A 13,652-nucleotide genomic window follows, 5' to 3' on the forward strand; every position below is an offset into this window, starting at 1 on the left:
TTGTGATTTTTATGACACTTATCACTTTAAAAATAGTTTTACTCTTGTTTCAAACATATTTATAATTGGTAAAAATTGATAAATGTTTAATACCTATACTAAATACCTTAGCTAATGAGGTGACCAGCTGTACTGATTCTAGTTTAAACTTAATGCTTTTTCATTGAGTGGGCATTTTCTTTTTTACAGATCATGGATAAGATGGGCCAGTGTGCTTATTGCATCTCTGAGTTCTACATGGGCAGTAGGGCTTTTGTATGTATCCCAATCCAAACACATCTTTGCCTATATCTTTGGAATATTGAACTGTATTTTGGGAGTTCTCATTTTCATATTCTACTTCATGAAAAATGAAAAGGTAATATTTAAAGGGTAGATTATTATTTTTATTGATGTTTTATACATATAAAGGCCGTGGAAGAAAGCCACTGTTAGGGGCATGTTTTGATAACAGTATGGCCAGAATTAATCATTGGTGTACTTCTCATGAAGAAATCTGTTTTAATTGCAAGAGTTGGTGATATGGTTATAAAATAACAAGTAGAAGCTCTTTTGTGATAAAGCATTTCAAAACTCATTTTTTATACTGTTGGAATCTGCCTGCAGCAACTTGTGTTTAAGATACAGTAATATTTAGAACATATGCAGATATCTGTGATATTATGTCATTGAAAAACCAAAGTTTAAACTAATGTGATTACTAACATTATTGTGAAATTATTCAACTGAATGAACAATATTTAGAATATATGTAAATGTACATAGTATTCTCTTACAATATTGGCAAATGTATGAACCTGATGTTATCACACATGTGATAGTGAGTGTTTACACTGGATGAACAATTTATGAATGCACCTTAGGCACTAAAAGTATTATATTGTATGTAAAATGTTAATTTATACTTCTGTACCATATAAAATATTACTCTTGGAAGAAAATGCCTGATTCTTCTGTAGTGTGTCTTTATAAATGTGTGTCAAATATATACGAGAATAGTTGATCACATGAGCTATCAGTATATTAAAAAATACCCATGAAAAAGTGTATTATATTCATTTTCTTCCAATAGATAGGATTAATTACCATAACATTCTTTTTTGTCTCCCCTTGGTGTGGATTCCTGTATGTGGTGAGGGGACCTCCCAAGGAAGGAGGTTCTGTTCTTTGAGTTTACCTCCTCTGGAATCTAAACATCCACCCACGTATTTGCTGTGCGTGGTAACCCATGAAGAGGAGAAGAGGATCCTGATGGTTGAGGGGTCCAACCCTGACACACCTCTTTGGCTTTGAATTCCTGTAGATGGGCAGCCTTGGGGTGGCCCCCCTCTAGGGTCAGTCAGAGAGTCCACTTTGGCTATGGTCAGCCAAATACCAGTGTTGGATGTTCTCAGCAAGTGTTATGGATATAGTATCTGATGCTGGTGTTTGGGTATAGTGCTCACGCTCATGAATCACTGGTGTTGCTGCAGTGTTCTTGTTAGGCACTGCAGTGCATCCCCTCATAAGGCTCAATGGTGGGTGGGGTCAGTGGGTACTGAAATGTAGCTTCTTCATTATGGATTCCCCTCTTTCTGACAAAATAAATAAAAATGACAAAACTGTAAAAAACAGAACATTGAAAAATAACCACGCATGGATTACTCTGTTGTACAGTTAATATTACAGCCAGATTCTGCACTTCAATTTTTGATTATCCATTCCTTATATGAGAAATTATTGAGGCAAATGTCTCCATTTTTCATTCAGAAAGGATTAGAGGGACTTGCTAGCTCTCCAAAGTTGGTAAAGAAATTGCACCTTGGAAACAGTTTGGTGGAAACATCTTCACCAAAACATACCAAACTCCTGTTGAATTCAAAGGCCATTGGGGATATACCATTGAGGTTACTCCGTATGTAACTTTGAATTCTTCCAGAGGAGTTATAGTTGAGAGGAATTTAAAGAACATTCCCAAGCCAGAAATACTCACCTGTTTTTCTAGCCAAAGCATTACTGTGTGCACCAAATCTTTATTCGTAAAGACAGAATTATGGACCCTACCAATGTTCTGATATTAACATTTATATCACCACGTCCTCCTGTGACAGTTAAAGCAGGTTATTTGAACTGCAAGGTACAGCCCTACATTTCTAATCCTCTCAGATATATCCAGTGTCAGCAGTTTGATCACTCAAAAACATCATTTTGGGGATCTTTGATATGTGCTCATTGTGGTGGTAAAGACCATGATGCTTATGAGTGCAACCTGGAACAATAGTGTGTTAACTGTAGTGGCCCACACCTCTCTTACTCTATTTCTTACCCTAAATATGTAGAAGAGGATATGGTGCAACACTTGAAGACTGTTAATAATATCACCTACCCAGAGACTTGGAATTATCTTCCCCAACTCCATCTCTGACACATGCTACTGCATTTCATTCCACTACCACAGTGGCAGTGCAAACAGATCTATCCATGCCTCCAACAGAGTTGTTTGCAAAACATCTTAAGATTCTTGCACATTCCATAATTTAAAAAGTTGACACTCCTATGTCTACTTCCATCTCTGTTTATACCACTCATTCCAGTGACTGCCCAGTTTCACTTCCTTCATGTTCAAGTGTTTCCTTGGGCCCATTCTTTTCTGCAGCCTCAAAGTATATGGACCATTCATTCATGCCCTCAGTCATTGGAATCTTTGCCTACTTGACCCAGTGTGGGATCCATGAAGGTTGATAGATCTTTATCCAGTAAAGAAAAAAACGTAGTCACACACAGATCTCCCTGCCACATTCTTCTCCACATAAATAACAATGGCCACTCTGATCCAGTGGAACTGTCGAGGTTTTCAATCAAGTATAGATGACATTAAGGATTTGATTGATTTTTACCATCCCATGTGCCTCTCCTTACAGGAAATGTTTTTGAAGCCTGCTGATACCGTCACCATTTGCTAATTTTCCTTGTACAGAAATGACAGGTCATGTGATTGATGAGTGCATGGTGGGCATTGTTGGTTGATCAGCATGTGCCTACTCTGTCCTTGTCACTTGATACACCCTTGCAGGCAGTAGCCATCCATGTTTCCTTGGGTTGTACCATCATTATTTGTTCTCTCTACCTGCCTCCTGAAGAAATCTCTAATCAGTCAAACCTTGATACCCTCATTGAGTAGTTACCATCCTCCTTATTACTATTGGGGATTTTAGTAGACGTAATCACCTCTGCAGTAGTGCTAGCATTAATGGGAGGGGTCGTGCTATAGAGCATATGCTCTTGGACCACAACCTATCTCTCTTCAGTACTGGTTCTTATACTTATTTTCGTGCATCTAGTCAGTCTTTTACTGACTAGATATACCTTATAGACCTTTCTGTCTGCTCCCCTTCACTTTTCACTTACTTTTCTTGGAGAGTCGACAGTAATTCATGGAGCAGTGATCATTTTCCTATCGTTTTGAGAGAGACTGGCTGTGGTCAATGCCATCCGACCCACATACCTTGATGGAAGTTGGACCAGGCTAACTGACCTTCTTTCACTGCTCTCTCAGAACTTGATCCTATCATCATCTGTAAGCCATCAATAGATGACCATGTAGCAGCAGTAACTGACTTTATTGTCCAAGCAGCTGCTCAGTATATTCCTAAAACCTCGACACGTTTCCAACAGTATCCTCGTCCTTGGTGGAATCTTGCCTGCCACATGACATGAAAAACTCAAAATTGGGCTGGGAATACCTTTTTTAGGTGTCCCACATTTGTAAAATGCTTTGCATTTGAGCAGGTACCTGCAGATGCTTGGCGGGTCAGACGTCAAAGTCACAAGGAATCTTGGATTAAATACACCTCTAGCATGTTTTTTACCATCAGTTCCAAAGTCATATGGGACAAAATAGGAAAGGTGAGTGGCCATTATACTTCTGTCCCTTATCAGTGTTGTTCTCTGATGGCTAGGAAATTGCTGATACCCAGAGCATCACCAGTACTCTCAGCTAAAGCTCTACTCATGCATCTAGCACTTCTGTTTCATCCCCCATTTTCTTAGCTATCAAAACACTGGCAGAACGATCGCCTCTTCCCTTTTGGGCTGATCGTCTTTATGAATATAATCGCCCCCTTACACTGGTAGAACTTAAACTTGCTCTTCATCGGTCTTGCAGTACATCAGTCAGACCTGATGATACTCATTATAAGATGTTGTGCCATTTCTCTCTTGCCTTTCTTGCTATTATTCTGGTAGTTTTCAACTGGATCTGAAAGGAAAATATTTTTCCCAATGCTTGACACCATGCTATTGTATTCCCTTTTCCTAAACTCTGCGAAGGATCCCAAGATACTTTTGAAGTACTGTCCAATTGCTCTGATGAGCTGTCTCTGTAAGATCTTAAAGAAGATGGTTAATGCTCGCCTTGGTTGGTTCCTCGAATCAAACAACCTCCTCTCACTAACTCAGTGTGGGTTCTAAAGACAGTACTCCACCACGGACTACCTGATTCAACTTGAAACATCAAACAGGGGAAACCTTTCTCAAGTGACAGAATTTTGTTTATGTATTTCTCTACCTTGAAAAAGCTTATGATACAACGTGGAGGTATTTTATCTTGCGAGACCTCCACTGGTATGGGTTGTGGCAATTTACCGATTTTATTGAACATTTTTAATGCATTGGCGATTCCAGGCCAGTGTGGGTTCAACACTTTCTCATTCTTTCCCACAGTAACTTTGAGTCCCTCAAGGCTGTGTCTTAAGTGTCACACTTTTAATTATGAAGAATGATGGCATGGGTGGACAGTTGCAAACAGTCTGTTTATCGACGACTTCCATATCCCGTGTCAGTCATCAGATATGAGGTATATTGAGCGGCAGCTACAGACTGCTCTCAATCATTTACTGAAGTGAACCACAACAAACCATTTCAACCTTTCTCTCTCTAAAATCGCTTGCATGCAATTTTACTGCCAATGGAGTATTCACCCTGATCCTGAACTCTGTATCAGTGAAGTTGTGCAACCTGTGTTCCCTGAGACAAAGTTCTTGGGGCTTATCTTTGACCATAAGCTGACCTTTATTCCACACATCAAGCAGCTATGTGTCAAGTGTACAAGGACACTGCATACATCCTCTGTGTCCTCTCTTCCATCTCTTGGGTGGTGGATCGATGTTCCTTGTTAAAAATCTATCGTGTCCTTATTCAATCAAAACTAGGCTATGGGTCTCTGGTCCATAGGACGGAGTCCTAGGAACCTCTCTCATTTGCATGTATGCTTCAAAACTTCATTCTTTACCACAGCATCCCACTTGGAGTTGTGTTTTCCTTTCTTAGTGGGCCACACTTTTCATAATAAACGGTCTGTCATTATTCCTTTAGCCTTTGTATCCAAGTGCAGTTGGATGAATTGGGTCTATCTTTGGATGACACAGCAATATCCACAGATCAGTCTATCCCACCATGGCTAATTACTATCCCCAAATGTGAGGTCTCTTTGAGTCATCTGAAGAAAGCAGATACTCCTGATTGGAAGCATTACCTTCTATTTGCCAAACGTCTTTCGAACCATTCTTCCATACAGATGGTTCAAAATCAGGTGACTCTGCAGGCTCTGCCATTGTTTGCCGTAATTCAGTTGTTGCACATAGAATCTCCTCTACAGTTTCTGTGTTCACTGCCGAATTGTACGCCATTTCTTTTGCCCTGGATCACATTGAAGCTATGCAGTACACGAACTGTACTATTTATACTGATGTACTTAGCTCTGTGTTAGCCCTGGAATCGCTATACGTCAGTTCTCACCCTACTCTCTCGCCGATATTTAAATCCGACTAGTCCATTTCTTTTTAACATCTACTTCTATATAGTTCTTTTGGATACCAGGCCACGTTGGGAACGGGCTTGCTGACACCGTAGCTTATCTGTCTGCTCTGGCGCTATCACTACTGTGCCTGTTCCATACATGGACTATTGGCCTGTATTCAAGGCTCAGCCGCCTGCCAGTTGGCAGTCGACTTGGAATGAACAATGTAAAATCAAGCTTTTCCAAATAAAGCCCTCTATTGTTTCTGTAAGAATCGGAAAGAGGAAGTTGTCGTAACTAGACTACGCATTGGTTACAGTTTTTAACCCATCATTTTCTTATATTTGGGATTGATGCACCAGTGTGTTGTTTGTGTGACACTCGCGTCACAATAAGCCACATTTTACTGTCTTGCCGTCGTTACGACTCTCAACAACGGTACCATTTTAGACATGTTTTGTCCCGAGGTTTACCCATAACGTTGGACTGTGTCATCGGCGATGGTGACACTGTCAACCTTACAAATGTTTTTAGTTTTTTAAAGGCCATTGTCATTTTAACAATATTTAAATTTTTAATTAAAAATTACACTTTTTGTTTTACTGTGATTCCTTTCAACGAATTTTAATAATTTTACTTTAATTTTAACTTTTTACCAGATGATTAGCGCAGATAGCCTAGTTGCTTTGCACCATAAAATACCAAACCAACAAATCTTTTTGTCTTGGTGATATTTTATATTATTCTATTTTTAATAGAGTTATCATTTTGTTTTTTGTTGTTACATCTTACCTTTTAGTTTCAAAGGTTCTAAATATATTCTTTATGAAGTTAGTTTCCCAGACAAACTTGTAACAAAAAAAAACTAGAAAGTTTGAATCTTTACATACTTTGTGTTTTAAATGGCTCAAGATATATAGATTTGTAATGAAAAAAAAACTACAATGTTTGGATTGTTACATACTTCACATGCTTTCAGTGGATCAAGATATATAGACTTGTAATGAAAAAAAATAAAACCAAAAACACTACATATTTTGGATCGTTACATACATTATGCATTTTCAATACCTAAATAAAACAAGGTGCATTGAAGCTAATTTGTGAAACTATTAAAATCCTTTTTCATGTACTACACAGATAAAAGAAGAAGTCAGGACTTATTTTCAGCAATTAAAATGGCTCCCAGAAAGCATGAAACAATCCAAAAACCAGAGTCCGTCAGCCAGTTTTCCAAGTTCAAGGATTCAGACAACACCTCAACTAAGTGTGGGTACTTCTGAACCTCTGCCTTCCTCTTCTGTTTGTTCTTTATCTTCAGGTATTAAACCTGCACTTTTGCACCCTATTTTTGTTTGTTTTCTTATTTTTTCCTTAGTTTCTTTTCCTTTACGAAACGTCTTGCTTTTATTTCAATTAACCCTAACTTGCACATCTTTCTTCTTATTCTTATCAATTCTCCTTATATTTTTTTTCCTACTCACCTTTTCCTCCTGCAGGTTTTGTACATTCCTTTAATGTATTATAAAACTAGGGTTTTTTTTTTTTAAACAGAAGGAAAAACACAATGTACGTTAGTTCTCTTTGTACCCAGATATGGTTTGAGAATGAAGCTTCTAAAACCTTTTCATAACAATATGATCACGTGATGTCGAGAAACCCACTTGTTGAGAATTTATAGTTGTTTGTTGAGAAAATATTTTAGAAGAACAACGTTTCGACCTTATTCGTCATCATCAGGCGACCACATGTGGTCAGCTTCCGGTCAGTTACCTCTTTCTTTGTGAACCTGACGATGACCGAATAAGGTCGAAACGTTGTTCTTCTATGTAAAATATTTTCTCAACCCAAACGAGCCGTTTTTGCATATAAATATTATGCATCATTGCATTTATTTCACTGTTATTTATACTTATTTATCACTTAACAAAAGGACTTGTCAGAGATTTATTATTGTGTGTGTGTGTTTGCGTGAACATATGTATAACATGTGTCAAGTCTATGAACATAATCTGGAACTTGAATTGGAATCACACCACATCATAAACAGTTACTATTGAGCTTGAATTAGAATTGCACCACATCATAAACAGTTACTGTTAAAAGTTAGAAACTGATAAATGGAAATCATTGTCAACTGACTTAGTTCAGCATTAAATTGTTTGATGACAGGATCTGTTCCTTATTGAATTTTTTTGTGTGAACCCTTTGAAAGTGATGATTATTTGAAACAATGAAAGGTGGCACACCACAATTTTTGTGTTGGTGTAAGTTTTTAAGCACAAGTCATAAAATGAACTATCACTGTTGTGCCCAATGTGGGTATTGTAGCCCAGTGTTTAACTGTATAAGCTTTGTATAAGACCACTGATCTCACACCATTTTGATTTTTAAAACTTAAGGCCTGCAGTGAAGACCACCATATTGTGAAACTTCCACTAGCTCTCCTGGTAACTCAGTAGTCTTATATAAAGCTTTTTCAGTGGTTTTAGATACATTCATTGTGTTAACATATAATATAGGATATTCTTTTGGTCCTTACTTGCTTTATAATATCATTCTTTATCTCTCCTCAAATCAGTACTCCAGTCATAACAGCCCACATATTACTGTTATGCCATTGCAACTACTGGAAGCTGTGGTACCATTTTAGATATGTATTTTCTACAGGTTTACCTGACATTAGATGGTGGCATTGATGATGGTGACACTTCAACTTGATTGTGTTTTTAATTTTTTATAAGCCATTGTTTTTTATCCTATTCAGCTCACATTTTTTGGGCATTGTATAGTTGTTTTTTAATGGAAGTTTTTCACATTTTACAGTATTTTAGTTTTTTCTTTCACACTGCCAAAAACTCCAAACAACAAACCAACCTTAAATCAATATGCCATTTCCTAGAATCTGTATATCAACAGTTTGGCAAAATGTGATGGTTTTAATTTATGTTCCTCATTTACAGGTCGCCAACCAGCCATGGAACTCACAAGACAAGACCTTTACTATCCTCCCAAAATTCACAACATCAGGTGTGTCTTTTTATAGCATCCATGAATTTCTTAACATTAACGTGCCATTGTGGTTGTATGTCAGTGATCACAGAAGTTACCATATATATAAGCCTATAAATAATTTATTAGAAATCAAGGAGAATATAGGTTCCTGTCATGTCATTAAAAGCTAAAACTTTACTAGTTACATCAGAAGCGATTTACACAGATTACTCCACAGATAAATGTAGCTCTATACTACCCCTGTGAAGTTAGCTACCCCAAACAACATATTAGTCACACCCTACATAAACAACTGGCAGAGGGTTTTCATACTGTTATAATATAAATTGTAAAATGTTTCTTATCCAACAAAAGTAATAACTATAAACTCTTAATTACATTATGGATAAACACAAGTTTGTTTCATTCCCATGGACAATTACAGAGATTTTTATTCATGATGTCAAAAAAACATGTAGGTGCTGATACAAAAGGATAAAAACCATATAACCCTAAGCACTTTCAAAAAGTGAACCTTTCTTCTTCATGGACAAATTGTTTTTATCACAACTTGATGTTACAAGGGATCTTCTTCAGAGGCAAACTGTTTTTATCACAACTTGATGTTACAAGGGATCTTCTTCAGGGACAAACTTTTTTATCACAACTTCATGTTACAAGGGATTTTCTTCAGGGGCAAACTTTTTATCACAGCTTGATGTTACAAGGGATTTTCTTCAGGGGCAAACATTTTATCACAGCTTGATGTTACAAGGGATCTTCTTCAGATGCAAACTGTTTTTATCACAACTTGATGTTACAAGGGATCTTCTTCAGGGACAAACTGTTTTTATCACAGCTTGATGTTAGAAGTGAAGAGATATTTTGTGTATGGATATATTTCGTTATCTTAGAAATAAAAATTTTCTTTGGACTTTTTCGTTTTTGAAGTGAACAATCGTTTGATTTTAAAACTTAATTATTCTCTCATTCTTATAATAATGTTATATACATATACTTATTAGTTTGTTGGCACAGGCTTTTCATTTATTGTGTTGGAGGATGCTTATAAACTTTTGAGATTGTTGCCTCATTTGAGGTTTTATTCATGATTGTTGTAATGTAATTGTTGGTATATTTAAATGTTGAAGAAATTTTAATTTGATTTTAGAGCTGAATAGTTTGGTAGTTTAGAGAAAGCTTTTTGTTTCAAATGTAATGGTAGCATTTGATAATCCAAGGAACACAAAGTAATTCTCGGACTAACAGTTGTGTTTTATGCACTCCCTTCTTCACCCATCTTCAGTATCATAAAAATCCATTAATACGAAATATGGCTTCCTGTTTAGTAAAAACAGGACAAACACTGTAGAATTAGCAATGTTACAGTTTTTACAGAATACTCTTGCTGTCATTACATATTCCCTTTCCTCTCTCTCATTGAAACTAAGATTCACTTTCTTGTAACATACTAGTCAATCAGATATTACTATGGTAAATAACACCTTTTTATGAGACCACATAACTATAAAACATGGACAACTTATCTTATCAGACAAAGGTTTCCACTTCAAAGATAATAATTTACACTTGGATACTTTCTAGAGGAATTATCCAAATTTAGTTAAAATACCTGCGAACATTTTGAAGCACGTAAGCCAAGGCTAAACAACCAATCAGAAAAGATAGATTAAAAAAGTATTATTCATAATTCTTATTTCAATATTTTTGTTGGAGTGTTCAGTATAACACATTTTGAAGAATTACCATGACATCACAAAACTGTTCATGTGCAGATATTATTGTTCATAAACATAAACATTGAAATTGGCCATATCATAAACTTATGGAAAATACCAAATCTTGAGTATTGTTCATTAATAGAAAATTAAGAGTGGTAATCTTACACATCAAAATACATCAACCTGTTCTCTTGATATGAACCAGGACCTAAAAATCTGTGAAACTTATACATACACTAAATACTGGTCATACCAGTATGTTATCATTTGTAAACATTAAAAAGTAAAATACTCTGTTTTTATTACATGTTCACATCTAGAAAATATAGGTGAGATGTTTATTGTACTTATAACAAGTTATATATAAATCATATGTATGTGATTTTGTGTCATTCTTAGTTCTCCATTTTTGATGCAAGCCTGTACAAGACTCAAGTTATATAAGGGACAGGGCATTACTAAAACACAAGTTAAAGAGTTTCTAACCTTAATAAGAAACACTTAGTAGGCTTTATAGATATGTTTCTACTAAAAAAAACAAGCTGAAACAAGTAAAAATTAAACAAAATTGGCTGCACTAATTGAAAATATCCCAGGGTATAAGCTATAATGTGGGATAATAAAATGTACACTAGGCTTTAGAGGTGAATGTAAGTAGTACCTACATTGCAGTGGGGATACACTATCTATCAGTGTTAATCTCCATTAGCTAGTCTCACATAAGAAGTAAGAGTTTCAATACATATAGAAATTAGGAGAGTGAAATGTGGGTGCTCAAGCTCACAACGTCCCACATGTATATCATCCTTCACTGCCTGCAGACAGTTGTGAGAAGGTGATTGTTCTCCCAAATAAAGAAGAAAAAATTAATTAAAATAAAAATGAAAATAAGGAAATAAGTTACTACCTATTGGGGGTAAGTAACTTACCTCTTGAAGCTAGCATTCCAATCCCAATATGGTAGAAAGGCACTAATTGACAGCACAGCAAACAAATTATACCAGCATGAAGCATCCCATCCAACTATCAAAACAAAGTAGTACAGCTTCCAACTACCACCCATTCACCAAGTCTAATGTGACTATCATGTTTGAAGCTTTAATTATCAGTTTATAATTTAAGTGCTTCTAATTTTATTTATTTTGAATTCTATTTTTTTTTTTTTGTTTTTTTACTTTTCCAGTAGATTGCCCAGCTACCACAACCAATCAAGAAAGTAAATTCCAGGAGAAAAGGGACTCTGATACTGAATGTCTTCGGATAAAAGAAACACAAAATAATACTCAGACACTGAGTACAGAATATTTACGAAACGCTTCAAAAAGTGGAAGCAGCTCTGAAGTTCTTGAAAAATTATATGGTTTTACAGGCATTCCTCTTAATGTTGCCTGGCATTACTCCTTGCAAGACAGACATAAACATTATCCATATCAGAAATCTTCTGGTTCTTCAGATAAGTACAGTACTTATCCAGAACATATTTATGAATCTATTGATAATGACACAGTATCATCTCTGCATTGTGATTGTCATGACAACCAACAAGCTAGTCATCGTTTTATCTGCTCACACAATCTTTATGGAGAACACTCTGATCTCAGCCAACATTCTTCTTCTAGTGGTTATGACCAGCGTCCTCTGTTGGTTACATCACATCCCGATCATGGAAAAGATCTTTCTCATGACAGTTTTTCTCTAACTTCAACACCCGAATTACCTCGCCAACACAGAAGCGAAAGAGCTTATGGAAGCTTTCATAAGAAGTTTAATAGTGATAGGTTATATAGCTCTAAATTTTATAAATACAATGCTTCTAATACAATTCTAAACTCAATGGTTCCTCTTGAACAGCTACATCTTCACACAGATCAAGAACAAAGTGAATGGACAAAACCTCTTCCTGACCTACTCCATGCTAATTCAGAGAATGCTGTTATAGCAGTGCTGGAAGGTGAAAAGGTAGTTAATCGCTTACACCCAGAAGTACCTGCAGAACAAGGAAACCAGTTTCCACTGAATTTTAGCACTTATTGCTAAGCATAAATACAATCTAATAATGAAGACTTGTGTTGAATGAACTTGGAAATGCTTCTAGTAAAGACTAAAGAACAGTATGTAGTAATGCATGGAAAATAATAAAAATAAATTGTTAAGGTAATGGGTTCTTTTGTATTATTAAGCCATGCATATGATTCTCTTAGCCATCCCAGACCTTAGTGTATTGTGTTTATCTCCAGTTGGTCCTCCTAGTCTCTCTGTCCTAGTCCAGCTCTTCGTAATCACAGAATGTGAGGCTGTTTAATAAACTTTTCTTAAGAAATTAAAAAGTCATTTTAGCAGTTGACTGGATAATGCTATAAGAGTACTTGAGTTGTAAATGCAAATTGTGATATTCTGAGGAAAAAAAGAAACCAATCTTATTGTACTTAATGGAATTTATTACTATATTGTGACTTTTGTGACTGTATCCTAATAGCATGTCCAAGCTGGAAACTTAGTTTAAATAACATTAGTTGTTTCACGTTTCTCAGTGAGAACAGAGATGGGAGTTACTTTACTCCATTATAATTTCTATTAATTTTCTTTAGTGTATGATAATGTTTATAAACAGCTGTATCGTTGTGTACAGGCATTGCCAGTGATTCAGCTTGTATTTAAACTTTGTATCACTAGATAACATTTCATTCATAAAATATTATACTGCTGTGTTGTAGTTGAAACAAGGATTTTGTTTAGTGAAAAATAATGGTACTTTGTTCTCAGTATGGATTAAATGAAGTATGTGTTAAGATTGGATTTCTATATTTCAGATTAGTTTTCATTGTTGTTACACATTGTAAGAGACTAATAAATACAAGAAATGTTTATATATATTTGACTCGGTAACACAACGCCAATACGTTTTTAGAAAAATTCAAAGTCTTAAATCAACACGTAGTAGGAATCATCTCATACATGCTTCTAACAAAAAAAACCATTTTAACTTTCAGAACTTTTCATTATTCCAGTTTAGTACGGTGTTCCTCAAACCACGATATGGATTCCCCATATGAGCACAAAAAGAAAAAAAAAGGTATCCCAAGTGGCAAATGGCCATAGTTTCTCTATCTTAACAAAGACAGGGTGAGTCAATTTTTGGC

At 35.8% G+C, this 13,652-nt stretch overlaps 1 protein-coding gene across 7 annotated transcripts in view; it reads left to right on the plus strand.

The window, feature by feature from the left end:
* The window catches only part of LOC143241222 (latrophilin Cirl-like), a 117,145-nt gene extending 103,772 nt beyond the window's left edge, over positions 1-13,373 (plus strand). For 2 of the 7 annotated variants that reach the window (XM_076484760.1, XM_076484763.1), the window contains 4 exons: positions 190-358; positions 6,917-7,097; positions 8,740-8,806; positions 11,696-13,373. In XM_076484760.1, coding sequence (XP_076340875.1) covers positions 190-358; positions 6,917-7,097; positions 8,740-8,806; positions 11,696-11,732 — 454 coding nt within the window. In that variant the 3' untranslated portion in view covers positions 11,733-13,373. The remainder of the gene's footprint in view (positions 1-189; positions 359-6,916; positions 7,098-8,739; positions 8,807-11,695) is intronic. The other 5 variants (XM_076484761.1, XM_076484764.1, XM_076484757.1 and 2 more) reach the window with 3 other exon arrangements.
* Positions 13,374-13,652: the final 279 nt, after the last annotated feature.

This window comes from Tachypleus tridentatus, chromosome 2 (genome assembly GCF_004210375.1).
Source record: "Tachypleus tridentatus isolate NWPU-2018 chromosome 2, ASM421037v1, whole genome shotgun sequence".
NCBI lineage: Eukaryota > Metazoa > Arthropoda > Merostomata > Xiphosura > Limulidae > Tachypleus > Tachypleus tridentatus.